Below are 26,221 nucleotides of genomic sequence, written 5' to 3' on the forward strand. Positions count from 1 at the left end.
CACTGGCACCTGACAAGAGGGGCTATTCTATTCTCTTCCCCAGGACCAGCATTGAAAAAACTTTGGCTAATCTAGTACGTAAATTTTAATCTGTTTTGTCATATATGTATGTCAAAATTATGTGTAAAGAGATCATTTAAGAATTGAAATCTGAGCCGGGCGCTGGTGGCTCACGCCAGTAATCCTAGCTACTCAAGAGGCTGAGATCTGAGGATCGTGGTTCAAAGCCAGCCCGGGCAGGAGAGACTGTGAGACTCCTATCTCCAATAAACCACCAGAAAACTGGAAGTGGCGCTGTAGCTCAAGTGGTAGAGCGCTCGCCTTGAGCTGAAGAGCTGAGAGACAGCGCCCAGGCCCAGAGTTCAAGCCCCACGACCAACAAAAAAAAAAATTGAAATCTGGGGCTGGGAAGGTGGCTCAGTTGTAGAGCACTTGCCTTTTATGCATGAGGCCCTGGGTTTGATTCCTCAGTACCACATAAGCAGAAAAAGCCGGAAGCTGTGCTGTGGCTCAAGTAGTAGAGTGTAGCCTTGAGCTGAAGAGCTAAAGGACAAGGCCCAGGCCCAGAGTTCAAGCCCATGACCGAACTCCCCCTCACCCCCCCCAAAAAAAGAAAAGAAAGAAAAGCAAAGCATTGAAACCCTGGTTCCACCACATTTGTTTTAAAGGTGCCTACATAACTGGGCTCCCTAGCCAGGTGGGAGCTTGGAAGGCCCAGTGATGCAGAACTTGGAAGCTGCAGTGCTAACGGTGGACGCCTTCTTCAGAGATCACTGCATGTTTATCTTATTATTTTATCTTTTGCTGGTACTGGGACTTGAACTCAGGTTTTGCACTCTTGATTTGTTTTTTTTCTTCACTCATCTGGCAATCTACCACTTCAGCCAAACCTCCACTTCCTACTTTTTGCTGCTAAATTGGAGCTAAGAGTCTCACAGACTTTTCTGCCCAGACTAGTTCTGAACACCAATCCTCAGGATCTTAGGCTTCTATGTAGCAAGGATTACAGGAATGAGCCACCAACACCCACCAATTGTATATTTATTAATATTTATTATGTAATAATATATCTGTCTTTTTTTTTTTTGTCGGTTGTGGGGTTTGAACTCTGGGCCTGGGCAATGTCCCTGAGCTTTTCAGCTCAAGGCAAGCACTCTACCACTTAAGCCACAGCACCACTTCCGGTTTTCTGGTGGTTAGTTAGAGATAAAAGAATCTCTCAGACTTTCCTGCCCAGGCTAGCTTTGAACCGAGATCCTCAGATCTCAGCCTCTTGGGTAGCTAGGATTATAGGCATGAGCCACCAGCACCTGGCTGAATTTTTTTCTATACATGAGCTATATTTCAAAATAAAAAAATTTAAAACAAGCTGGGCACCATTGGCTCATGCTGGTAATCTTAGCTACTCAGAAGGCTGAGATCTGAGGATAATTCAAAGCTAGCCCAAACAGAAAAATCTTCAAGACTCAAAATTAACCAATATAAACTCGGAACTGAGCCAGGTACCAGTGATTCATGCCTATAATCCTAGCTACTTAGGAGGCTGAGATCTGAGTAAGGAACGTGATTTGAAACTAGTCCAGACAGGAAGTCTGTAACAATTATCTCCAATTAACCACTAAAACACCAGAAGTGGAGCTGTGGCTCAAGTGACAGAGCACCAGCCTTGAGCCAAAATGCAGAGAGACTCAAGATCCTGAGTTCAAACTCTAGTAGGTATACAAAAAAAAAAAAAAAAGAACAACAACAACATCATGAAAATTCAATTTCTAGTGCTATTGGGTAGAGTGCTACTGCCAGATGAGCCTCAGCAAGGGGCTCCACCTTGCTCAGCCTCCTATTCTAACACCCCTCCTGTAAGAGGGTATGAAGCACAAAGACAGATGGAAACAGGTGACCACCTTTTCCAGGCAGAAGGCTCATCAAGTAGCCTTGTAGCAGAAAATTTAGGGTTGAGGGTGTAGCTCAACAGCAGAACACTTGCCCAGCATGCACACGGCCAAGGGTTCAATTCCCAGAACCACCAAAATAAAAAAGAAGAATTTAAAGCTCAGTGCCTTTTCAAGTAAAAGATGACTAGTACCCATCCAACTTTCCTGGCCCAACCTCACCTAGGACACAGCTTGTGTAGGTGCATGCCCATAGGTACACTCACCGGCTGAGTTGATGACGTGCCTCAGGATCTGTAGGGTGCCCACACGGAGCCTCTCATTATTGGTGTCCAGCCTGGGCAGCAAAAAGGCCAGCAGGCGGTCAGGTGAGCAGCAGGCTACAGAGCAACACGCATGTCAGGCACTGCTCCTAATGGTCTCTGTTCCTTGCTCTATGCCTGTACTCAAGTTTGTCTGTCTTGATCATACTGTACCTAGAGTTTCCCAGCACCAAGGAGGAGCAAAGACTCACTGTGGGGATTGTGGGAAGTTGTAACTCCCTGGCCAATCAGCTACACCTTGAGGCCTTCTTGGGGTGCTCATCTAAAGATGAGGAGTTGGAACTCAGGCAGACCTGGCACAGGTAGGTCAGTAATATATAGTGCACCTAGACTCAGACTCAGGACCTAGAAGGATGTGGGAGCCATTTTAGCTTCCCAAACTCATGGGGAGCCCACAAGGGGTCTCTCAGTGTCCATACTGGCTCCAACCTGGTCTATAGTTGGGTAATTACTTCAGTGCATGCACACATGCACGTGCGTACGCACACATGCACACACACACACACACACACACACACTCTTCGCCTCCACAGGACCAAAGCAGGCCACACTATACTACAGGCCACTAGCCTGGACCTCTGACTGCTGCTAATGGCGACTTTCCAGCAACAACCTTGTCAGGTTCCTTCACCTTTGCAAATCAGTCAGACATGTTTTCCCCCTGACCACACCTAGGGCCAGGTGAACAGTCTCTTGGCCTCCCCGCCCTCCTGGGCCTGGGTGGATGATGATGCCACTGGCCTGAGACAGCTAGAAGGTCCTGTGTGTCTGCCTGACCAGGCCCTGAGCAGGTGCAGCGGCCAGGGATGGGGCTGGTGGACCAGTGCTCTGCTGAGACCTCTGGCACCAATGGTGGCACTGACTGACAACACTATCTCTAGCTGTCAGGGACGCCACACTGATGGCCAGGGTGAGGCAGTCATGTGCTGACCAGAAGCCAGAGTGAGAGGTGCAAAGGAGCAGGCCATGGAAGAAGGACAGAGGCTGGGCGGGGGAAGGACAGGATCAAGGCCAGCAAGTGCATGCCCGTGGTGACAGGTGCATAGGGTTTCCACTGAGGACAGACCCTAGCTGTGGTTCCTGAACCCTCAGACAGAGGTAGAAAGAGCCTTTTCTTTTCTTTTCTTTTTTTGGTCAAGTCATTTTTTTCTCTCTCTGTACTGATCCTAGGACTTGAGCTCAGGGAATGGGCACCAGTGCCTAATGAAAGAGCCCTTTCACCCACCTCCGAACATGTACAGCTATTACCTCCTACTACACAGAGGGTAAATGATCCCAGCATGTCCTCCAAGGCCCACATTGTGCACAGATCCTCCCCCACCACAGCTACTCACCCAGTACCGTGAAGCAGCGTAGAACTTCCTTTTGGCTGCTCATCACCAGGGGACTAGTGGACTCCACAGGTACACAAATCTGTTCCAGGAAGCAAGGCAGAGGTTATAGAGAGCACTCACTATAGAAAGCAATCACTAGATTTTCAGGGATTGTTTGTGCTAGAAAGATGTGTCCACTCTTGGTGCTGGGCTGAGGAGCTAAGCCCAGAGCTCTGGGAAGGTCACTTTCTAGCCCCTCCTCACCTAGGAGTAGGAATGCCCAGGCCCTAGCTACAAAATACATATGCTCATCAGCAGAAGGGCTTCTGAGCTTCTGGCCACGGGCAGCTAGGGAAAGGAAGGGACGGCACCTCAGGGACACATGGCAGGCCCTCAAGCCTCAATGGAAAGCTCCCTCTCTTCTATCAGCAGAAAGACAGACCCTAAGGGACATCTCATTAGAAAGGGAAGTCTCATACTGCCATAGAATGCACTTCTAGTCATAGAGCCACCAGCTGAAGTCAGAACACTTACTGATTCCATTCATTCAGAATTTTTTTTTTGAAGAAAAAGAAAGGAAGGAAGTGGGGTGCTGGTGGCTCATACGTAAAATCCTAGCTGCTCAGGAGGCTGAGATCTGAAGATCCTAATTCAAAGCCAGCCTGGGCAGGAAAATCCATGAGACTCTTGTCTCCAATAAACCACCAGAAAACTGGAAGTGGTGTTGTGGCTCAAGGGGTAGAGTGATCGCCTAAGCTGAAGAGCTGAGGGACAGTGCCCAGGCCCAGAGTTCAAGCTCCACCACCACCACAAAAGTGGCAAGGCAGGATGGCACTGATGAAGGAGCTGGGCGGGGAACGGGCAGGGGTGGGAGTGCACGCCACCTCCCACAGAGCAGCCTTGAGGGCCCACCACGGTGCTGCCCACCATCCTGCTCCTCTTCTCTCGCACCCACAAAGTCCCATGGCCCCTCAGCTATACTGCTGGCTCATAAGTGCTTCCACACACTGCATCTAGCAGTCCTCCCCTCAGAATGCTTCCCACAGTGAACCTTCCAAACCCTGGGCCCTGCCCTCAGCCCTGGAACCCAGGCTCCTCAGCTGGATACACCTAACTGCAGCCCCCAGGTCTCTCCCTCAGCCCTTTGGCTCAGACCCTCAGGGACCCAGAGAGGTCAGGGACCTGACCTCTCTGGACTACTGCCACACAGCAGTATGCTGCTGAGCATGCTCAACTCTCTCTGAGGCCTCTTGAGTCAGCCTCTAGTGCCATACTGGGCCTAGCAGGCCATCCAATCCTTCCACTTCCACGTGGGGCTCCATGTGGCCTATGTGGACCTTGCTGGGCTACCCACTCGCCTCAGGGAAGCTCACTCCATGATCCTGTACGGCTGAACCTCCCAATCATGTTTCCCGCGCCCTTCACGAGGGAACCTCCTGAGGGGACCAGCTCTGCAACACTTCATCTATCCATCCACCCCGCCTGCCTTAAACATGCAGCTACCTGAACATGCAGAGCCGCCAGAAGGGCATCGAGCTGAACCTCCAAGGTACGGCTGCCCACATTCACTGCTGCCTCCAGGATCTGGCCCAGGCTCTGCTCGACAGGGAGGAGAGGGCTTCAGTCCAGCTCCTACCTCCCAGGGTGACTGTGGGACCCACGACAGCATACCGGCCACAAGGAGAGGCCCCGGAGGCCCAGACTCCTACCTGGGAGCTCAAATAAGGCTCTCCCTTAACCTCCAGAATCCAAAGGATACAGAAGGTAGAGAAATGCAAAGGGGCAACCCTCACCCCCCCCCCCCAGTCCTACCTCAGGGCCACCCCATGGGCCCGACTTGAGGGTCCTCAGGTCCCTGGGCATACCTTGGACACTTGAAAAGTCTCTGCATGCTTCTTATAGAGGCTGAGGACTCCTGGGAGGAGCTTGGGAAGCTGCTCCTCCAGTTTCTCACTGGGCAGTAGGTGGCTCATGGGCCCAAGAGCTGCCACTACTGCAAGCCGAAGCTGAGGAGACAACCAGAGCTTTTCCATTTAGAGGAAACACAAAGGCACCAGTGGGTCCTAATGGTGCTAAGATACGAAGTGCTTAGATCCAGTAGCTAGAGGCTGGCTACAGGGTGGCCTAGCAAAGGGCTGGACAGTGCTGGGGGCAGGAAGGAGGCAATGCTGCCCCCGGCCCCACAAGTTTCCAAGCAGAGGGGCAGCCAGAGAAGAACCACAATGACTGAGCCTCGGGACTACAGGCTCTTGGGAACAGGACAAGCTCTAGAGCAGGCTAGCAGATATGGATAGGGCACTAGATGGAGGACAGCACCATAGCAGCAGGCAGAGGCAGATGGCTTGGCCTGCTTTCCCCAACTCGGGACTACCTAGCAGAGCAGAGACCACAAGAGCCCTTGCTGCCTGGGCCAGGCCTAGGGAAGGAGAGGGGTAGCTAGGTTAAGCCCAGGCTCCAGGTCTCTGTAGGGCCACCACAGTACCTTAGCATCTCGGCTCTGCAGCCAATGGTGGAAAAGGATGTCGTAGGCGCTGAAGATGTCAGTGGCAAAGACGTCCTTCCTGACGGTGGGATCCGGGGCTTGGTCCAGGTTGGCCAAGTACTCCAGGGTGCTCTCGCTGAAGTGCTGGAGAGCTGACATGGCCCAGGGAGTGGATGGAACCTGGGCCATGCCGGCTCCCTACTGCCCAGGGGCATCCCTGAACAACTGGGCAAGTGGAGACCCTAGGACCACACTAGGATGACCAAGATTCCCCAAATTTACGTTCTTCCAGGAAACTCAGCATGTGTCCTTGTGTGGAAACAGGGTAGCTGCAGATAGAACTTAGGACAGGTTGTACAGAGGAGGAGGGTCCTGAACACTATAGGACATTGCCTGTATGAAAAGGAGAAAAGGCTGGGATGGCGGTGCAGTGGTAGAGTGCTTGCCTAGCATGCATGTAGCCCTCAGTACCACATACATAGAAATGCATGTGGCTCAAGTGGCAGAGCACTAGCCTTGAGCTAAAGCAGCTCAGAACAGTGCCCAGGCCCTGAGTTCAAGCCCCAGGACTAGCCAAAAAAGAAAGAAAAGAAAGAAAGAGAGAAAGAGAGAGAGAGAGAGAGGGAGGGAGGGAGGGAGGGAGAAAAAAGGGGTGAGGACAGCCATGTGCAACAGGGGCAGAGATCAGAGGATGCACTAAGGCAGAGGGACCCACAACCATCACTAGAGGTCTGGAGAGGCCAGGTATAGTGGTTCATGCCTATAATCCCAGCTAGGCAGGAGGTATAGGTAAGTAGGAAGATTATGATGCAAGGCTGGCTTGGGCAAAAAGTGAGAACCTCTCTGAAAAAAAAATCCAAAAGCATAGTGGGAGAGTGAGTGTGGCTCAGTTGGTAAAGCAACTGCCTTGCAAGCATGAGGTGCAAGCCCCAGTACCACCACCACCAAAAAAGAGTGTGTTGAGAGAGTCAGTTAGAGACAGGAAATAGATTTTCTTCTTCTGAGCCCCTCAAAAGGAATCAGCATCCTCTTCTGGACTTCTGGCCTCCTGAACTAAGACTAAGACAGTGAAGCATCTGCTACCAGCCTTTGTGGTTTCTTACAGCGGTCCCAGGAAGTTGAAGGTCAACGTTCCTGCAATGCCTTCTACCCCCTCCTCTGCTGTGCAGATAAAACAAAGTAGCATCAGCCCACCCTCCCCCAGACAGGCTCCAGCCACACACTGTCAAAAGGTTTTGTGTTCACCCCAGGCTGAGGTGTGGAGGAGCTGCAGGGAGCACAGAGCCAGGCAGCAGGCCCGACACCACCACCAGGACTGTCAGAGCAGGGCAATGTGGCTGGGGTGTGGAGCCTGAGACCACCACTAGCACAGTGGAGTCCTGGGCGGTGGCCTCCTACACCAGGCTCTGCAGAGCCTAGGTGACAGATCAAGCAAGGACCTGGCTCATGTGAAGATCTGCTAATGATCTGCGGGGGTGGGCCCTGGATCAAGGAAGAGATCACAGAACCCCAGGGGACCACTGAGGCAGGACCATCTGTTTTTCACATTCTGGAGCTAGTTAGAACATCAAGGGCTACTGTGTCCTGCCAAAGTGGCCCTGACTCATGGATCCAAAGCTATCCCACTAACACTAGCAGGTGATGTCATCCTCGGATCAGAAAGAACAAGGCAACTGTCTTCATTTGCTCTGGGTTGGCAGGGCCTATGGCAAAGGGAAATGCTGAGATGCATCTCCAGCCCTGCAGTGATGCTTTTTAGAGCCAGGCAGCACTTTTATGCACAGAGGAAAGTTCACAGTGTGGTCCTCCTTTCAAGGCCACACTCCAGGCCTAACACTGGCTATGGACTGCGGGCTGCGATGCACCCCATCTCACTGGCTCAAGACCCTGAGAGCCTCTTTCCCAGCCCCACAGATGGTGGCTCTTATGGCAAACTCTTCTTCAGTCTCATGGCTTCCTCCTGCCCTGGGGTTTCAGGGCTCTAGGGACAGGTCCTTGGCTCAGGGGTCAGTGGTCAGGGGTATGGCATCCAACAGCATCCCATGGCTACTTCAGAGTGCACGTTGTTGAATGCACCAGTGCACATATGCACCCACTAGGGTCCATCTTTCCTGTAGGGACGCTCCAAAAGCACCGGAGACCCACTGGAGTCTCTGTCCTCCGGGTCTCAAAGACCTTGCCTGGTCCTGCTTAGTATCTACACTATCCACTTACTACTCTAACGGAACACTTAGGAGGTTTAGTTCTGAAACCTGCATTTGGCCCTTTTGTAATAGAACATGCTCGTGTCTTAGTTTGTTCCTGTCTTTTTTTTTTTTTTTTTTGCCAGTCGTGGGGCCTGAACTCTGGGCCTGGGCGCTGTTCTTCAGCTCTTCAGCTCAAGACGAGCACTCTACCACTTGAGCCACAGCTCCACTTCCGGTTTTCTGGTGGTTTATTGGAGATAAGAGTCTCACGGACTTTCCTGCCCGGGCTGGCTTTGAACCCAATCCTCAGATCTCAGCCTCCTGAGTAGCTAGGATTACAAGTGTGAGCCACCAGTGCCCGGCTCCTTCCTACTGTCTTATGCTCATTCCAAGCGTTTTGGTTGTTTTGTTTTTCCCAGAGCTGCTCTGTACTGGGCTGACATGTGTGTAATGATGACTGACAGCTTTCCCTCAGCCAGGGCCAGGTCCACTGCTGCAGCTGACTTCAGCAGGACACTGGCCACCCTGCAGCTCCCTTGTGAGGCTTCTGCCAGGGACCCCCCCCCCCCCCCACACACACACACACACACACACACTCTAGCAGGAGGGATAAGCCTGAACCTTCTATCACAGGAATAAACCATGATGTCAATTCTTAGGAGGGAGAACTTGGTGCTTCCTGTATCCTCCATGGGCCCCACAATTCCCTTTCCAATCCAAAGGACCCTAGTAGCCTGGCAGGCACAACCAGCTCCTTAGCAGCAGGAAGCCTTTTTCAAATAATAGGCAATCAAAGTGCTCTTGCTTTCTCTTCTTTGATCTCCTGGGGATATTAACCAGGGGTCTCCCTTAGCCACAACAAAATCACACACACACACACACAAACCAGTTAGGTTTTGAGTTGTCTGGGGTTTTTTGTTTGGATTTTTTTTTGCGATACTGGGGTTTGAACTCAGGACCTCACACTCACTTAGCAAGCTTTCTCAGCTTCTAGCTCTATTACTTAAGCCACCTCTCCATTGAATTTTTTTTTAAACTCATTTTTTCAACTCATTTTAAAGACATAATCATGGACTTTTCTGCCCCAGCTGGCTTTGAACCAAAAACCTCTAGATCTCAGCCTCCTAAGTTGCAAGGTTGCAGATGTAAGCTACTGCTACTCAGCAGGTTTTATTTCTGGTCGGTGGTGGGGCTTGAACTCCAGGCCTGGGCAGTATCCCTGAACTGTTTTGCTCACAGTTAGCCCTCTGCCACTTTGAGCCACTTCTAGTTTTCTGATGGTTAAATAGAGACAACAGTCTCATAGATATTCCTGTCCAGGCTTGCTTTGAACCATGGTCCTCAGATCTCAGCCTCCTGTAGGATTACAGGTGTGAGCCACCGGTGCCTAGCTGCAAGTTTCAAGTTTTGTTTTTTTTGGTGGGGGATCCAGTCGTGGGGCCTGAACTCTGGGCCTGAGCACTGTCCCTCAGCTCTTCAGCTCAAGGCTAGTGCTCTACCACTTGAGCCACAGCGCCACTTCCGGCTTTTTCCTTTTTGCTTATGTGGTGCTGAGGAATCGAACCCAGGGCCTCAGGCATGCAAGGCAAGTGCTCTACCACTGAGCCACCTTCCCAGCCCCAAGTTTCAAGTTTTAATCAAAGATTTGCACACTCAGATTCAGAGAACAATGCACACCCTTTCTGGGTGGGACTTCATCCCTCCCAGAAACATAGTTGCCCCAAGGCTAGGTGCCTCAGTCATCAACCTCGCGGCAACATGTGCTGGCCTGGCCGACCCTGAGCACAGTTCAGAGGTGGCTGCTCACAAGCACTCACTCTTTAAACTGTGCTGTGGCTGGATCCATTCTCTCGTGCTGGTCTCTGTGTGGCCCGGCCAGTAGCTGTCACTTATGTGCCCCAGTCCCCCACACCATGCAGGCTTGGATATGCCCAGGCATCTTGCTTCTAAGTCTGACAGGGAAATATAGCTCACTCTCTAGTTGCTCTGGGAAAGACTCAATGGAGATGCATCTGAGTTTCCACTTCTCTGAAAAGCTTTTGTTCTACCTCAGGTGGACAGTGTAAGGTGGTTATGATCTAGCGTATAGGCTCCTATGGCACTGTGCAGTACTGACCACTGAGTAGAGGGAACTGCCAAAACCCCAGGCTGTACTGGCTCCTCACCAGCATGCCAGAACAGGTGTGCAGTTGCTGGGTGCCTGGGACTAAAAGCACTCTCTTCTCACCTGTTAACTCTCTTTGCTCTTCCTCTCCAGTTCCTACAACTCTGCATCTTGACTTTTTCAGAGGCTTCTTCAACTTGCTCTTCCCAGTCTTCCCATTTTCCACTTCTCTTACAGTTTTTAACTCCATAAAGTACAGCTTTATCCTCTGGATATTGTTTCTTCCTAGTGACATGCTCTTGCTTTCTCTCCTTTGAGCTCCTGGGGATACTAACCAGGGTTCTCCCTTGCCCATTTTCTGTTCCCTGCACTGTATGTATACCTGGCCACTTTATTTTACTGCCACCTTCCCTATCAGACTTCCCTCAGATGACAGAGGCTGTCTGGCCTGTGGAGTGGCATTATCAGACTGGCTGTGCCAGTCCGACCTGGCCTCAGTGTGACCAGCTCTTATTCTTCACAGCATCACCAGCCTCCTCTGCTCCAGCCCCTTTATGTCCAGAACCAGTTACCTCTGTTCTCACTGACCCACCCAGGTCTCATGCTTGGTCATCATGGATGAGGCTGGCTGCAGACTGCTTCAGCCAATAGGACTACTGTGTCCTCTAGCAGCCGGGGGCAGGAGCTCCACTTGTGTGGACAGCATAACTGACAAGAAGGCAGCTAAAGAGTCCCTGCGGAGCTGATGCGCATCTGTAATCCCTGTCCTGGGAGGCTGAGGCAGAAGGAGTGTAAATTCCAGTTCAGCCTCAGCTAGATAACCAGACCTTAGTTCATAAAATCAAAATATCACCAGGTGCCAGCGGCTCACACCTGTAATCCGAGCTACTCAGGAGGCTGAGATCTGAGGATCATGGTTCAAAGCCAGCCCAGGCAGGAAAGTCCGTGAGACTCTTATCTCCAATAAACCACTCAGAAAACTGGAAGTGGGGGCTGGGAAGGTGGCTCAGTGGTACAGCGCTTGCCTTGCATGCCTGAGGCCCTGGGTTTGATTCCTCAGCACCACATAAGCAAAAAAAGAAAAAAGCCAGAAGTGGCGCTGTGGCTCAAGTGGTAGAGCACTAGCCTTGAGCTGAAGAGCTGAGGGACAGAGCCCAGGCCCAGAGTTCAAGCCCCAGGACCAAAAAAAAAATTTTTTTTTTAATTTTAAAAATTAAAAAAAATAAAAATAAATAGAAGTATGTGTGGGAAGGTTTGCAGTTCACAAGAGTGACCACGTTCAAGTGTGCACTGGGAGGAGGCTGAGGTCTGAAGCCACCATGTGCTCCTGCCTTGCACCTCCAATAGGTTTTATTTTTTAATTAATGAAAATATGTAATATTGAGCTGGGAAGACAGCTCAGTGGTAGAGCGCTTGCCTTGCATGCATGAGGCCCTAGGTTCGATTCCTCAGCACCACATAAGCAAAAAGAAAAAAGCCGGAAGTGGCGCTGTGGCTCAAGTGGTAGAGTGCTCGCCTTGAGCTGAAGAGCTGAGGGACAGCGCTCAGGCCCAGAGTTCAGGCCCCACGACCGGACAAAAAAAAAAAAAGAAAATATGTAATATTAGTAGTTATTATTTACTGGTGCAGATGGTTGACATTTTTCCCTATTTTCCTCACTTTATGGAAGAATTTAAAAAAAAAACACATTTCTACAAGAGTGACCACGAGGCAGGACTGGACAGCGACTGCAGGCCAGTCTGCCTCCATGCTGCAGACAGAAGGACCTAGAGCAAGTCCTGCCCAGCAGGGACACCAAAGAAGAGTAGCCAGTGCCTTATGCTGTGTCCTTCCGCCTCCTCCTCCTCTTCCCTTCCTCCTTCTCTTCTTCTTCCTCCGCCTCACTTTCCCTTCCTCCTCCTCTTCCCTTCCTCCTCCTCTTCTTCCGCCCTTCCTCCTCCTCTTCCTCTTCTTCCTCCTCCTCCTCCCGCTCTTTCTCCTCTTTCTCTTCCTCCTCAGAAAACCTCGGTGGCCCCCACCTGGGTGAGCCCCTTTAACCCCCAATCCATGTCCTCACGATCTGCATGTATGGTTACCCCAGGTCCAAGTCAAGCAGGGTTCCACCTCTTTCGCCCTGCTCCCAGCCATGAACAGATGAATATAAGGCCGTAAGGGGAGAGGTCGACAACCCCAGGACCATGAGGTAGGGACAGCAGGTCGTGGTGCCTCGGCTGGGGTCGGGGACGCTGGACTCCATACCCATGCTACTGGAGCTGGGGCGGGCCCCAGCCTCCTCACCTTCTTGCATAAAGCTCAGGCACTCCTGGCACCCTCCCAGTCACCAAGCCTCACCCATCACTGGAGAATGAGATGGGGACCTTTTTGCGTGTGTATGTGGGGGGAGGAGGATACTAGGGCTGGAATTCAGGGCCTCACACTTCTAAGGCAGGTGCTCTACCACTTGAGCCACTCAACCAGCCCATTTTGTGGGCTGTTCATTCAAGATAGGAGTTTCACTTCCCCCATGTTGCATGTTGCTAGGATGACAAGTTCACACCACCGTGTCTAGCCATGGGTCAGAATGAAGCCTTGAAAACATTTTTGCCTGGGCTAGCCTCCACTCACCCAATCTAGCTGCCTACCAAGTAGAATTATAGGCTTGGATGCTCAGGCTTAGCGCAAGAAAGGGAACCTTCTAAAGAACTCTGCTCTGGAGGGCTTGGTGTGAATAAGAAGCTGAGCTCTAGGGGTATCTCTCCACCAGGTACCACAGCCACAGCTCTGCTGCCAAGGAAGGCAGGGACATGGAGAGCCAAAGGGTGTGTTAGGAGGCTGCTGCAGGCCCAGGGTCTCAAGTCCTGGGAACCTTCTGCTCCCTCTTTCAGCAAGAAGTATAGCTCTCCCCCCTCCAGGGGCCTCTTTGCCTGCTGATATAGGGCCCATACTGTGACATGCCCGTATGCTCTATCAGCACACAGAAGGCTACAGATACCAGCCTCAAGGGCATAGCAATTTAGAGGCTAGAGGACAGTAAAGACAGACTTTCTATAACACATTTCCAAGACACCAAGAAAATGGTCACCTTGCCAACTGGAAATGGGGAGAGATATGGAGAGTTGTGGCCCAGGTCAGTCTAGGAGTCTGTTAGTGGCTCATTCAGGGAAGGATCCTCTGTCCAACTGTCTACCTGCCTTCCTGTACCCATTGTATAGCCCGTGTCCACCACAACCAGCGCTTCTCATACACAACCCCCACATGAGGTCCCCGGGACAGAAAAGGTCCCACTGTCTTACCGCAACAGAACACCACCCTCATCGCGTCCTGCTTTGCCATGCCCAGCATGGGCAGCATGGTGCTCAGGATAGACGGCAGGAAGGGGACCATGCCAAAAACTACAAGAGAAGGGTTTCAAATGGACCTTGGGCCCTGCCAATCTCTGCCCTCCTCAGAACAGGACAAGGAGAGGGCTCTTAGAGCTCCACCCGCACACCTCGCACACCTGCCAGCCTGAGCAGGAGGCAGAATGCTAAGACCACCAACTGGTCCCCAGGGGCTCTCAGACCTACTAGGGGCACCAGGAGGCCAGGGTAAAGTTGGTACCTACCATTGGACACTGAGAGGCTGGCAAGTGTCTGTAGCACTGAGCAGTGAGGCAGAACCCCAGGCTGGAACCTCCTGAGAACCTCCTCCATCACCTGGTTGACAAACTGTTTCCCCACAGCCACCAGGACATTGCTTGCAGCCTGTTGCCAGTCACAGCCTAGTTCCTGTACCCAAAAAAATCATGGGTAGAACTTTCCCGGAACCCTCCCAGGAGGCACCAGCAAGACAGTCCCTTGGCAGCTGCCAGCCAAGGCTACCTCCCCCCATCCCCCCCCCAGTCCCAGCATCCCATGGATGCACTTCAGGGAGGCTGGCCGCACAGCCTCCCGGTCCAAGGGAGGGCTCGGATACCCCAAGCCCTACACATGGCCTCTGGCCTGGGCTCTCAGCTCTGATTTTACACACTTCATTCTCTGCTTCAGCTACTGCCTCTGAAAACTGCTAGCCTCTGCCAGGCAGACACAAGCTCTGTTCCTGACAGTCTGAGGGAGAGGGCAAGGAGAGGAACCACCCTTCTGACAGCAAGACTAAGCCTGCCCAGCTGGAGCCCGTACCTTCGTCTTGGTCATCTCACTCGAAGCCAGGAGGATGACAGTGCTGGCTGTGTCTTTGTCCAGCTTGTGGATGTGGCTGCTCAGGACTGTCTCCATGGCCCTCAGGATCATTGCGCGGTAAGGATGGGCCAGCTGAGGAGAGAAGCCGCCAGGGAAGGGCGTAGAGTTGAGCCACAAGGTCATACAATCCAAAAGAGTCTTTTACTTTCTCTTAGAGGGACTATGCCACAAAGGTCACACGTGCCTTAAACGCAGAGGGTCACCCGGCCACCCTGAGCCTTTATCACCTCAGAATGTGTCACCCTTTGCCCGTCTATAGGTAGGCACCTCAGCAGGGCTCCCTGGGGACCTCTTCTTATGGAAGACAAGGGTGGTAATCACTTTTGGAAATACAGGGCAAAACTCTTATCTAGAAAAAATGAAAAGGGCTGGGAAGGTGGCTCAGTGGTAGAGCGCTTGCCTTGCATGCTCGAGGCCCTGGGTTCCATTCCTCAGCACCACATAAGCAAAAAGAAAAAAGCCGGAAGTGGTGCTGTGGCTCAAGTGGTAGAGCGCTAGCCTTGAGCTGAAGAGCTGAGGGACAGCGCCCAGGCCCAGAGTTCAGGCCCCACAACCGGACCCAAAAAAAAAAGAAATAGAAAAAATGAAAATATCCTGGTGGAATTATCCCTAGCTGCTAATTTTTTGTAAGGTTTATTTTCCATTTTATGCTGCTCTGTTGGACAGGGACTGAAGTCAAAGGCCCAACACTCCAGGGCATTTTCTATCAGGGCCCAAGGCTCTGTGCTAAGTGAGTGATCACAGCCTGGGGGTACTCCAGTGGGAAGCTGGCCACCTCTACCTCATACAAGTGCAGGTGCAGGGCGCAGGGATAGGCACACAGTAGCTCCACACAAAATTCTGGCTCCATTTCCTTGGATTGGCATGTCACCAAAGAACTACCTCTGCCCTTCTCCAAACCTCACAGATGTGGTCAGGGGCTGAAATGATGGTTGTGCGAGCCTAAAAATGACCTTCACGTATGTCTCAAAGGTCACAGGGTAGCCACATTGTCCCCTGCACACAAGGATTATCCGTGCACTCTTGGACTAGGAACTAAAATGTCAAAGGTTGTTTGTGTTACTTGAGTGGATTCCAATTTTAACCTCTCATACAATGTGTCAGAGTGAAATATATAGTTTTCATCTGGTTTTCTGGCACACAACTACAACTCTTAAAATCCTTTAATTCTTCCAATAATCTTTTTTCTTTTTCTTTTTTTTTTTTTTTTCCGTTACGGGGCTTGAAATCTGGGCCTGGACACTGTCCCTCAGCTCTTTAGCTCAAGGCAAGCACTCTATCACTTGAGCCACAGCGCCACTTCTGGTTTTCTGGTGGTTAATTGAAGATGAGAGTCTCACGGACTTTCCTGCCTGGGCTGGCTCTGAACCGTGATTCTCAGATCTCAGCTTCCTGAGGAGCTAGGCGTGAGCCACCAGCACCCGGCCCAATAATCTTTTGTAAGCTAATGAGATGACTGCTGCTGGGGTTCCTGGTGTGGCTCTGGGATTGGGTTTGGCCACAGGAAAGCCCACGCAGGACTAGAGGGAGGACCTGCAGCCTTACCCAACCCAGAGGGGTTGAGAATTAAGCTGACAATCAATGGCCAATGATGTGATCAGTCACGTCCACACAGTGAAGCTTACATAAAACCCCAAACCAACAATGCTGGGTGGGAGCTTCTGAAGGTTTAGGAGAGTGGAAGGGAAGTACACCAAGGAGAGCATGGGAGTTCTGCTCCCTCCCACAGCCTCAACCTTCCTGTCTCACCAGCTGGTGGTGTTCATAAGTATCCTTTGTCATGTCCATAATTAGTAAAATGCAAGGAAGTGGCCTCAGTTTTGTGAGCTGCTTTAGCAAATTAATGGAATCCAAGGAAGTATGGGAATTTGTAGCTGACCAAGCAAAAGCAAAGGCCACACCAGAAGTTTGCTATTAAACTAGCTCTGTGGGGCTGGGAAGGTGGCTCAGTGGTAGAGCACTTGCCTTGCATGCATGAGGCCCTGGGTTTGATTCCTCAGCACCACATAAGCAAAAAGAAAAAAGCTGGAAGTGGTGCTGTGGCTCAAGTGGTAGAGCGCTAGCCTTGAGCTGAAGAGCTGAGGGACAGCGCCCAGGCCCAGAGTTCAGGCCCCACGACTGGACCCCCAAAAAAATAATAAAAAAATAAAAAATAAAGTAGCTCTGTGGCGGGGAATGTGGCTCAGTGGTAGAGTGCTTGCCTAGCATGCATGAAGCCCTGGGTTCAATTCCTCGGTACCATATAAACAAAAAAAGCCAGAAGTGGTGCTGTGGCTCAAGTGGTAGAATGCTAGCCTTAAGCAAAAGAAGCTCAAGGACAGTGCCCAGGCCCTGAGTTTAAGCCCAGGAATGGCAAAAATTAATTAATTAAATTTAAACATAAAGTGGCTCGTGTTGGTGATCATCCCTCCCCTGTGGGATCTGAGGCTGTCTCCACACGGAGGTCAGAGCTGAGCCGCAAGGCATCCAGTTGGTCCTTGCCTTTACTCACAGAGGTGTACTATGTTAGCAGAATGTAGGAGGGATATTGAGATTGCTTTTATTACTAAATCTAACAGGACAACCCAGGACCAGAATGAAGTCTCTACTCCAACCGAAGCATTATCAAGTATTCATTTATTTTTGAAGTTGTCCTTTACATGCCCTTGCAATCAATTCTACTTCTAGCTGGATTCACATGAGCAGTATTATGGCAGCTACCATCACCAGCCTTGCACAGAGTGACTCTGAACTACATACTCACGTGTGTGCTGTGAGTACCACATAGGGACTCTAGAAACTGAAAACCAGACAGGACTGGTTCAAGTGGAGGAAAATTAAAGGGAGGGAAGGAAGAGAAAATAACTATTTGAAAATTTGCTTTACTATTTTTATCTTTTCTGTCCAAATCCTCCCTCCCTGTGGCCTGACTCTCTAAAGGAGTCTTGCCTATGCTGGTCATGCTGAACCCTGGCTGAAGTATATGAGACTGGACATGCTGAAAACTAGGAGGATGGGTGTAACAGACATAACCATATCACAGTGTCCTCTGCACGCAGTCATGCCCTCTGTACTTGGCCTAGGGATGCAGCTCAGTGGGAGAGAGCCTGCCCAGCATACCCAACTAGTCCTAGCTCCTGGGTATCACCCCCAGAACCATACATACATAGACTCCAGATAGGAGCTGATACCATGAAATACATTGTATAACCCAGATACAATAATGCAAATAGCCGGGCACCGGTGGCTCATGCCTGTATTCCTAGCTACTCAGGAGGCTGAGATCTGAGGATCATGGTTCAAAGCTAGCCCGGGTAGGAAAGTCCGTGAAACGCTTATCTCCAATAAACCACCAGAAAACTGGAAGTGGCACTGTAGCTCAAGTGGTAGAGCGCTAGCCTTGAGCTGAACAGCTGAGGGACAGCGCCCAGACCCAGAGTTCAGGCCCCACGACTGACAAAAAAAAAAAGCAAATATTCTGGTATAGCCAAAATACAAATTCATCTGGTGGCTGAGGAGTATAACATTCCTCATTACCTGTAGCAATTTCGTGGGGATCTGAGGTATGCATGCTGTCTAGCAAGATCAGTCAGATAAAATGTAATGAGGAAGAAATGCAGCAAGGCAACTGTTTCAGCTCAGTCCTCCCAGAACCCTGTGCAGGGGCTGGCACCGGAGGGCTGGAAAGGTCAGACCCTAGGGGATCAAGACCAGAGCTCCCAACTCAACAGTTGTGTAAACAGTAGGATATGAAACTTGTTTTTATGTTGCTAGAGAAACTAAACAAGGGCTGGGAATGTGGCTTTGTGACGGAGTGCTTGCCTAGCATGCCTGAAGCCCTGGGTTCAATTCTTCAGTACCACATAAACACAAAAAGCTAGAAGTGGCACTGTGGTTCAAGTGGTAGACCGCTAGCTTTAAGCACAGAGAGGATCAGAAACAGTGCCCAGGCCCTAAGTTTAAGCCCAGGACTGGCAAAATAAATACATAAAGTTTTTTTTTTTTTTGGTCGGCCGTGGGGCTTGAACTCTGGGCCTGGGAGTTGTCCCTCAGCTCTTCAGCTCAAGGCAAGCGCTCTACCACTTGAGCTACAGCGCCACTTCCGGTTTTCTGGTGGGTTTATTGGAGATAGGAGTCTCACGGTCTCTCCTGCCCGGGCTGGCTTTGAACCGCGATCCTCAGATCTCAAGCCTCCTGAGTAGCTAGGATTACAGGCGTGAGCCACCAGCGCCCGGCAAAGTTTTAAATTTAAAAAAAAAAAAAAAAAAAAAAGAGAGAGGGCTGGGAAGGTGGCTCAGTGGTACAGCACTTGCCTTGCATACCTGAGGCCCTGGGTTCGATTCCTCAGCACCACATAAGCAAAAAGAAAAAAGCCGGAAGTGGTGCTATGGCTCAAGTGGTAGAGCGCTAGCCTTGAGCTGAAGAGTTGAGGGACAGCGCCCAGGCCCAGAGTTCAGGCCCCATGACCGGACCCAAAAAAAAGAAAAAAACTAAACAAAGTAGTAAGCTAGGCACTGGTGCTCACACCTTATAATTCTAGCTACTCAGGAGGCTGAGACATAAGGATCACAGTTCAAAGCCAGCCTGAGTAGAAAAGTCTGAGACCCTTATCTCCAATAAACTACTCAGAAAAAGTGTGGCTGAGCTGGGCTGGTGGCTCATGCCTGTAATCCTAGCTACTCAGGAGGCTGAGATCTGAGGATCGCGGTTCAAAGCCAGCCTGACCGTGAGACTCCTATCTCCAATAAACCACCAGAAAACCGGAAGTGGCGCTGTAGCTCAAGTGGTAGAGCGCTCGCCTTGAGCTGAAGAGCTGAGGGACAGCGCCCAGGCCCAGAGTTCAAGCCCCACGACCGACAAAAAAAAAAAAAAGAAAAAGTGTGGCTGTGGCTCAAGTGGTAGAGTGTTAGCCTTCAGCACAAAGAGGCTCAGGGACAGTGCGTAGGCCCTGAGTTCTAGCTCCAGGACCAGCCAAAAAGAAAAAAAAAGTCCAGCCAGGTGCTCACACCTGTAATCCTAGCTACTCAGGAGGCTGAGACTTGAGGATCACGGTTCAAAGTCAGCCTGGGCAGGAAAGTCTATGAGACTCCTATCTCTAATAAACCACCAGAAAACAGGAAGTGGCACTGTGGCTCAAGTGGTAGAGCACTAGCCTTGAGGTGAAGAACTCAGGGACAGCGCCCAGGCCCAGAGTTCAAGCCCCATAACCAACTAACATACATACATACATACATACATACATACATACATACATACATACATACATAAAATAAAATAAAATTTCAGACAGACAGCAGAGAGCCAGAACAATGGGTAGTCACAGTGAAGCTTTATGCAAGGGCTAGTACAGGACAGAAAGCTAGTGAGGTAGGTGAGCATGGTGGTCCATGCCTGTAATCCCAGTATTCAGGAAGCTGAGGAAGAAGGATTATAACCAGCCTAGGCTACAATAGTGAGATCTTATCTCAAAACAAAACAAAAACAAAGAACAGGACTTTGAGAGTGGATTGAGCCAGTGATTTGACATTCTACAAGGCCAAAAAGAGAAAACCAAGTCTCTCAGGCCTCACAGGGGATGTGAGGAATGGTCTATTATTCCAGAGCAGCATGGGCCTTTCCCTCTGAAAACAGCTCTATGGTAGGGGATGGCAGGTGAGCTCCTTACCTCTAAGGCCCTTCTGGGCCTTGGTAAAAGCTCAGGGCACCTGGGCTGCTGACCAAACACAGAGGAGCAGCCCCATTGCCATTCAGTGGGAAAAGAGCCAGCAAATGACCTCTCCTCAGTCCCTGGCTGCCCCAGGGACAGCCCTGCTCCCTTCAGGCTGGCTCTCCAGCTCGGGAGGGACTCAGCCACACCTTTCATCATCACCCTCAAGCATCTGGCCTCAAGGGACGGCTCTGCTAACAGTTCAAGTAGGCACCCAACCCTCTACTCTTCACTCTCCAACTCTTCCAGATAAGGCTGCTCCCAGCATTCCTGTCACAAAGGAGAGAGGTACCTTATCATGCTGCCGCAGGTATTTCTCACAAGCATGGAGCATCTCCCCTGGCTGTGCCTCTCCGAGGGAGCACAGAGAGCTGCAGACCTGCTCCTGTACCACAGGGTCCTTGTCAGTGATGGCATCCAGCAGGGTGAAGGACAGCTCTGCAGTGACAAAGCCCAGTCAGAGTCCTTAGAGCTGAAACCTTCATGACACACTCCAGCAGTCATCCCATCAGCTGGTGGAGTCACAGACTCAGCACAGGAGATGGCAGCCTCCAACATCCACCAAGCCTCAGGGCCCAGTGGCCCTACCACCCTGCACAATGGCCAGGCCTGCTGGCCTCAGCATGTTGACCTACTGCAGCCTTCTCTCGTGGAAGCCCCTCCCTTTGGATGTATTGACCATACCCCATTCTGGCTGCCACTGAGAAACTGAGGTCCCAGGATATACAGTTAAGGCCATCAGGCCCTGTCAAAGACAACAAGGTTCACCTCCTGAATGAACACTCACAAGACTGTCTAAGCCATGATCATGAGACTATCAGGTCACCTGCCAGGACTGGCCAGACCCACCATGCTTCACCAAGAACCTGCACAGATGTGCTCAGAGCAGGCTGGATCCTCTATAATCCAACTCCTATGTGTAGTATCTAGGCAGGCAGAGGGACAGGAACACCAGAAGTGAGCAATAAAGCCATAACCACAGCCCCCTGCACTTCTCCCCCCCCCCCCCCAAAAAAAAAGCCATGCACTGGTGGCCCACACCTATAATTCTAACTACTCAAGGGGTGAGATCTAAGGATCACAGTTCAAAGCCAGGCCAGGCAGAAAGGTCCACGAGAGTTATCTCCAATTAACCTCTGGAAAACCAGAAGTGGTGCTATAGTTCAAGTGATAGAGCACTACCTTGAGCAAAAGAGCTGAGGGACAGTGCCCTGGCCCTGGTTCCAGCACCATGACCAAAGGGGAGAGTGGGAGAGCCACAACCCCTACCCCCAGCATGCCACGTAGCAGAACAAGATGTGAATTAAGGAATGAAGGAATGAACGTGCAGCTTTGTAGACAGTCAAGTGATTATCAAGCCATGTACTTAGAAAAGGCAGGATGAGCATTCAGGAAACATGCAAAACAATGCCCACCACAAGATTTTCTGCATCAATAGACACCATGCCATATCCCCTAAGGAGGCCATCTGCCAAAGGCAGCAGGACAAAAAGGCACCAGATCACAGCTCATCTCCTTTTTGTTAAGGGATTCCTTTTAAACAGCAAGAGGAGCTGAGTGGAGCCGCCAGGGCCTGCCAAGGTAAGCTTTTTTTTTTTCCACTTAGCTTTTTCACTTAAGGCTGGTGGTCTATCACTTGAGTCATAACTCCACTTCCAGGTGTGTTTGTTTGGGCCTTTTTTTTTCTGGTTAATTGGCAAAAAGAGTCTCATAGATTTGTCTGCCTGGGATGGCTCTGAAAAATAATCCTCTGATCTTAGCCTCTTGTAAATAAGTAGAATTAAAAGTGTGAGCCACCAACACCAGGCCAATGTGAGCTTTTTCTTTCTTTCTTTCTTTCTTTTTTTTGTTGGTCATGGGGCCTGAACTCTGGGTCTGGGCGCAGTCCCTCAGCTCTTCAGCTCAAGGCAAGCTCTCTACCACTTAAGCCATAGCGCCACTTCCAGCTTTTTCTACTTATGTGGTGCTGTGGAATTGAACCCAGGGCCTCATGTATACAAGACAAGCACTCTACCACTGAGCCACCTTCCCAGCCCCTAAGGTGAACTTTTTTTGTGTGTCAGTCGTGGGGCTTGAACTAAGGCCCTGGGTTCTGTCCCTCAGCTCTTCAGCTCAAGGAGAGCGCTCTACCGCGTGTCAGTCGTGGGGCTTGAACTAAGGCCCTGGGTTCTGTCCCTCAGCTCTTCAGCTCAAGGAGAGCGCTCTACCGCTTGAGCCACAGTGCCACTTCCAGTTTTCTGGTGGTTTATTGGAGATAAGAGTCTCATGGACTTTCCTGCCTGGGCTGATTTTGAACTGTGATCCTCAGATCTCAGCCTCCTGAGTAGCTAGAATTACATGCATGAGCCACTGGCACCCGGCCCCAAGGTGAACTTTTAACAGCACTTATCCCAGGCTCTCCCCCGCCCCATGGTTCAATAGTTATACAAGCAGTCTGATCCAATTAGTAAAATCTGGATGTTTCTAAGGCCAAGCTCCTCCCAGTAAACTAAACTTGGCACTTTTACAAAACACCTGCACTTGTTCCTCCACAGGAACCCCTCTCTCTTGGCTTCTGGAGGCATGAGAGGTCCGTGCTATGGATGGCAAGTACATATGTGCCTCCTCCCTCCTCCCAACTTTGCTGGTACCCTGCCCTACCCTGCCCCTGCTGGCCAATGGGCCACATCTGTTCCTTAATTCTTCACTGCCAATCTTCACCTCTCAAGGTCTCCATTCCCTTCCAGGCCTCTAGCATCCCCCAAGCTCAGAGGACAGGACCAAGAATGGCCAATTGGTGAAAGCTCAGGGACAGAGCAGAACTGGCTCTCAATTAACTTCTGGCCCTGGCTGAGGAGGCCGGATCTATACCAGGGCTTCTGTACAAAGAGGTAAAGGCCCAAGCATCCAGGAGTTCTTCATTAAACCTATGGCTTCAACCCACTGTTCCCATGGATGCTACTGCAGCAGCCTTGATATTCAATCCTGACAAAACTTAAGTGTGACTTAAGCCCCAGAGCAGTGGTTTTGAAAAAAGAGACTTTGGGGTGGTGGTGATCATGAAAGAGGATGTCATTAGTGCCTTCCAAAAAGGTTTGAGCGGAGTCTGGCACTGATGGCTTACACTATTCAGGAGGCTGAGATCTTAGGATTGTGGTTCAAAACCAGCCAGAGTAGGAAAGTCTATGAGACTTATCTCCAATTAACCACCAAAAAGCTGGAAGTGGAGCTATGGCTCAGGGGATACAGGACCAGCCTTGAGTGAAAAAACTAAGGGACCAATATGTAACATGTAAAATCAGAAACAGAACAAAATTATTATTAAAAATGGGGCCAAATACTAAAGGTAAAACGCCTCTGTAGAGAGAAACTTCAGGCTAAGTGGCCAGTAGTCAGCCCAAGCCTTTTTCCATCCTTGCTAAAAAGCAAAAGAAAATCTCTCCCTCATTCAAGTTTACCAAGCTAGCAGCTTTGCAATTTACCACAAACTTGGTGAAGGCCACTGACAACCTTGAGGCTTATCACCAGCTGTACTGAGTTGCTGTATTAGTCAGGAGCTTATAATAAAAATTGTTTCTGAGGGCTGGGAAGGTGGCTCAGTGGTAGAGCGCTTGCCTTGCATGCATGAGGCCCTGGGTTCGATTCCTCAGCACCACATAAGCAAAAAGAAAAAAGCCGGAAGTAGCGCTGTGGCTCAAGTGGTAGAGCGCTAGCCTTGAGCTGAAGAACTGAGGGACAGCACCCAGGCCCAGAGTTCAGGCCCCACAAGTGACAAAAATAAATAAAATACAAATAATTTCTGTAAAATAGAGTATCCTCACCCATGGTTATGTTTTGGCTTTTGTAATCCAAGCATATGTTTTTACTTTTTGTAATCAAGGATCAGTAGTATCAATAGCATAGATAGTATTAGTCATGCTACCCAAGTCAAGATTATGTTTTGGGGCTGGGAAGGTGGCTCAGTGGTAGAGCGCTTGCTTGCATGCCTGAGGCCCTGGGTTCAATTCCTCAGCACCACATAAGCAAAAAGAAAAAAGCCGGAAGTGGCGCTCTGGCTGAAATGGTAGAGCGCTAGCCTTGAGCTGAAGAGCTGAGGGACAGTGCCCAGGCCCAGAGTTCAGGCCCCACGACCGGACCCAAAAAAAAAAAAAAAGATTATGTTTTGCCTATGCTTTTTGCAACTCAAGGCTGTTTTGTACCTGTTTTTGCACCTTGCTTGCTTGCTCTGGGAAACATCACCTATGTGAAACCGCTTCCTATAAAAATCCCCCACGAAAAACAAATGGGGCTGTTCTCCAAAGCCCTGCGAGCTGGGGACAGATGCCACGTGGCTAATAAAAGGCAGCCAGTTTGACTGAGTGCTGGTGACTCCTTTCACCAGTTGTGGGTTTGAGTCTCACCGGCCCCAGGAAGTTGGGATATTCCCCAATGCTCAGGCCTGAGTTCAAGCCCTAGTATTAGCACGAAAAGGAAAAAAGGGCTCAGTGGGTGCCTCAGTCCGCCATCCCCTTCCATGAGGCGGGCACAGAGGTACCATCTACAAAGTAGAACCCAGGCCTCACCAGAGGATAGTTCTGCTGGGCCTTGACCTGGAGAATCCCAGTTTCTACACTGTAAGAACAAATTGCTATTGCTTATAAATTCCCACCATAAGATACTTTGTTATAGCAGTCCAAAAGACTAGGAAAATTAATTTACTTTCTCTCTTAATGAAAACTTGGAGAAAGCATACTTATTCAATGGTGATTTTTTGCAAACCACATTTCTGAATGCCATATACTCATGTGGGTTTCAAATTCAGTACCAGCAAGTGAACCCCACACCTGTTCAATGGTGCCCAACCTTGCCACACCACCCACCTCCCTTGATGAGTGTCAAGCCCAATGAGAGCCTCAGTGCCCAGCAGCCAGAAGGCAGACGCTCTCCTCAGCCCACAAGTGCGTCACACTCACTCTTCACATAGGATTCTGTCATTTCCGTGGTCTCAGCTTCTGCTTGCCCAGTGTGAACTTGTGCAGTGTCCTCTCCAACCTGATATAACAAACACAGGATTTAACTCAAAAGCCTCCACAATACCTAAGTTCTTGGGCAGTTATTAGCTTTGTGCAAAACACGTAATTTAAACAAATTTGTCCTATGAAATAGCTCTGCCTTGGGCTGGGAAGGTGTCTCAGTGGTAGAGCACTTGCCTTGCATGCTTGAGGCCCTGGGTTCGATTCCTCAGCACCACATAAGAAAAAGCAGGAAGTGGTGCTGTGGCTCAAGTGGTAGAGCACTAGCCTTGAGCTAAAGAGCTGAGGGACAGCGCCCAGGCCCAGAGTTCAGGCCCCACGACCGGACCCAAAAAAGAAAAGAAATAGCTCTGCCACAGTTTCTGTGCCATTCAGCATGAAATGAAGGCCCATAATCCCTGATAGCTCCCAGCTCCCCTTCATTGCTGAACTGGCAACCTCCACCAGCAAGGTGTCAGCGGACAGTATATCCAGGACTGGCACATGGTGGCACCTACACATTCTGAGTCCTGGCTAGCAATGGCAGCTCTTCCACCTAAAGCACCTTCCCTTTCACTCTAAGGAGATAAGCAGAAGGTACCATACCTTGCACACATTATGTGCCTCTGCGTACCACTTACATGTATGGTCCCAGAGAACAAAGTCCTTTGAATACAAAAGGCCTCATCTCCACACAGTATCACACTCACGTCCTAGGTCATGTTCTCCAAGGAACTGGAAGGTTGGACAGCCCACTGCCCCACTCTGGCATTGGCATGGCTGCTAGCTTCACTATAATGCCCATATCCTCTGTTCTCTGATGATTCCACCAGCTCTTCCACCCCTGATCACCTCCTACCCATCACTCCTGCCTAACTATGCCAGGGAAAAATGAAGACAAGATGCCACGATCAGCTCCTGACCAGGAACAACATCTTCAAGATATCCCCCTATGCGACTGGGAATGTAGATAAGTGATATCAAGCGCTTGCCTTGCATGCATGAGCCCCTGGGTTCCATTCCTTAGTACCACAGAAGCAGAAAAAGCCAGAAGTAGCACTGTGGCTCAAGT

At 50.4% G+C, this 26,221-nt stretch overlaps 1 protein-coding gene across 4 annotated transcripts in view; it reads right to left on the bottom strand.

Moving 5' to 3' along the window:
• Mroh1 (maestro heat like repeat family member 1) overlaps positions 1–26,221 on the bottom strand; it is a 72,324-nt gene that overhangs the window by 39,024 nt on the left and 7,079 nt on the right. For 3 of the 4 annotated variants that reach the window (XM_042669357.1, XM_042669358.1, XM_042669356.1), the window contains exons 2-11: positions 25,111–25,189; positions 20,472–20,617; positions 14,434–14,565; positions 13,881–14,043; positions 13,570–13,668; positions 6,008–6,159; positions 5,391–5,531; positions 5,029–5,121; positions 3,547–3,625; positions 2,156–2,269 (exon numbers count right to left, since the gene is read on the bottom strand). In XM_042669357.1, coding sequence (XP_042525291.1) covers positions 2,156–2,269; positions 3,547–3,625; positions 5,029–5,121; positions 5,391–5,531; positions 6,008–6,159; positions 13,570–13,668; positions 13,881–14,043; positions 14,434–14,565; positions 20,472–20,617; positions 25,111–25,132 — 1,141 coding nt within the window. In that variant the 5' untranslated portion in view covers positions 25,133–25,189. Of the gene's footprint in view, positions 1–2,155; positions 2,270–3,546; positions 3,626–5,028; positions 5,122–5,390; positions 5,532–6,007; positions 6,160–13,569; positions 13,669–13,880; positions 14,044–14,433; positions 14,566–20,471; positions 20,618–25,110; positions 25,190–26,221 lie in introns of those variants that run through there. The other variant, XM_042669359.1, reaches the window with a different exon arrangement.

The sequence above is a fragment of the Dipodomys spectabilis genome, unplaced genomic scaffold (genome assembly GCF_019054845.1).
Source record: "Dipodomys spectabilis isolate Male_0828 unplaced genomic scaffold, ASM1905484v1 ptg000495l, whole genome shotgun sequence".
Classification (NCBI taxonomy): domain Eukaryota; kingdom Metazoa; phylum Chordata; class Mammalia; order Rodentia; family Heteromyidae; genus Dipodomys; species Dipodomys spectabilis.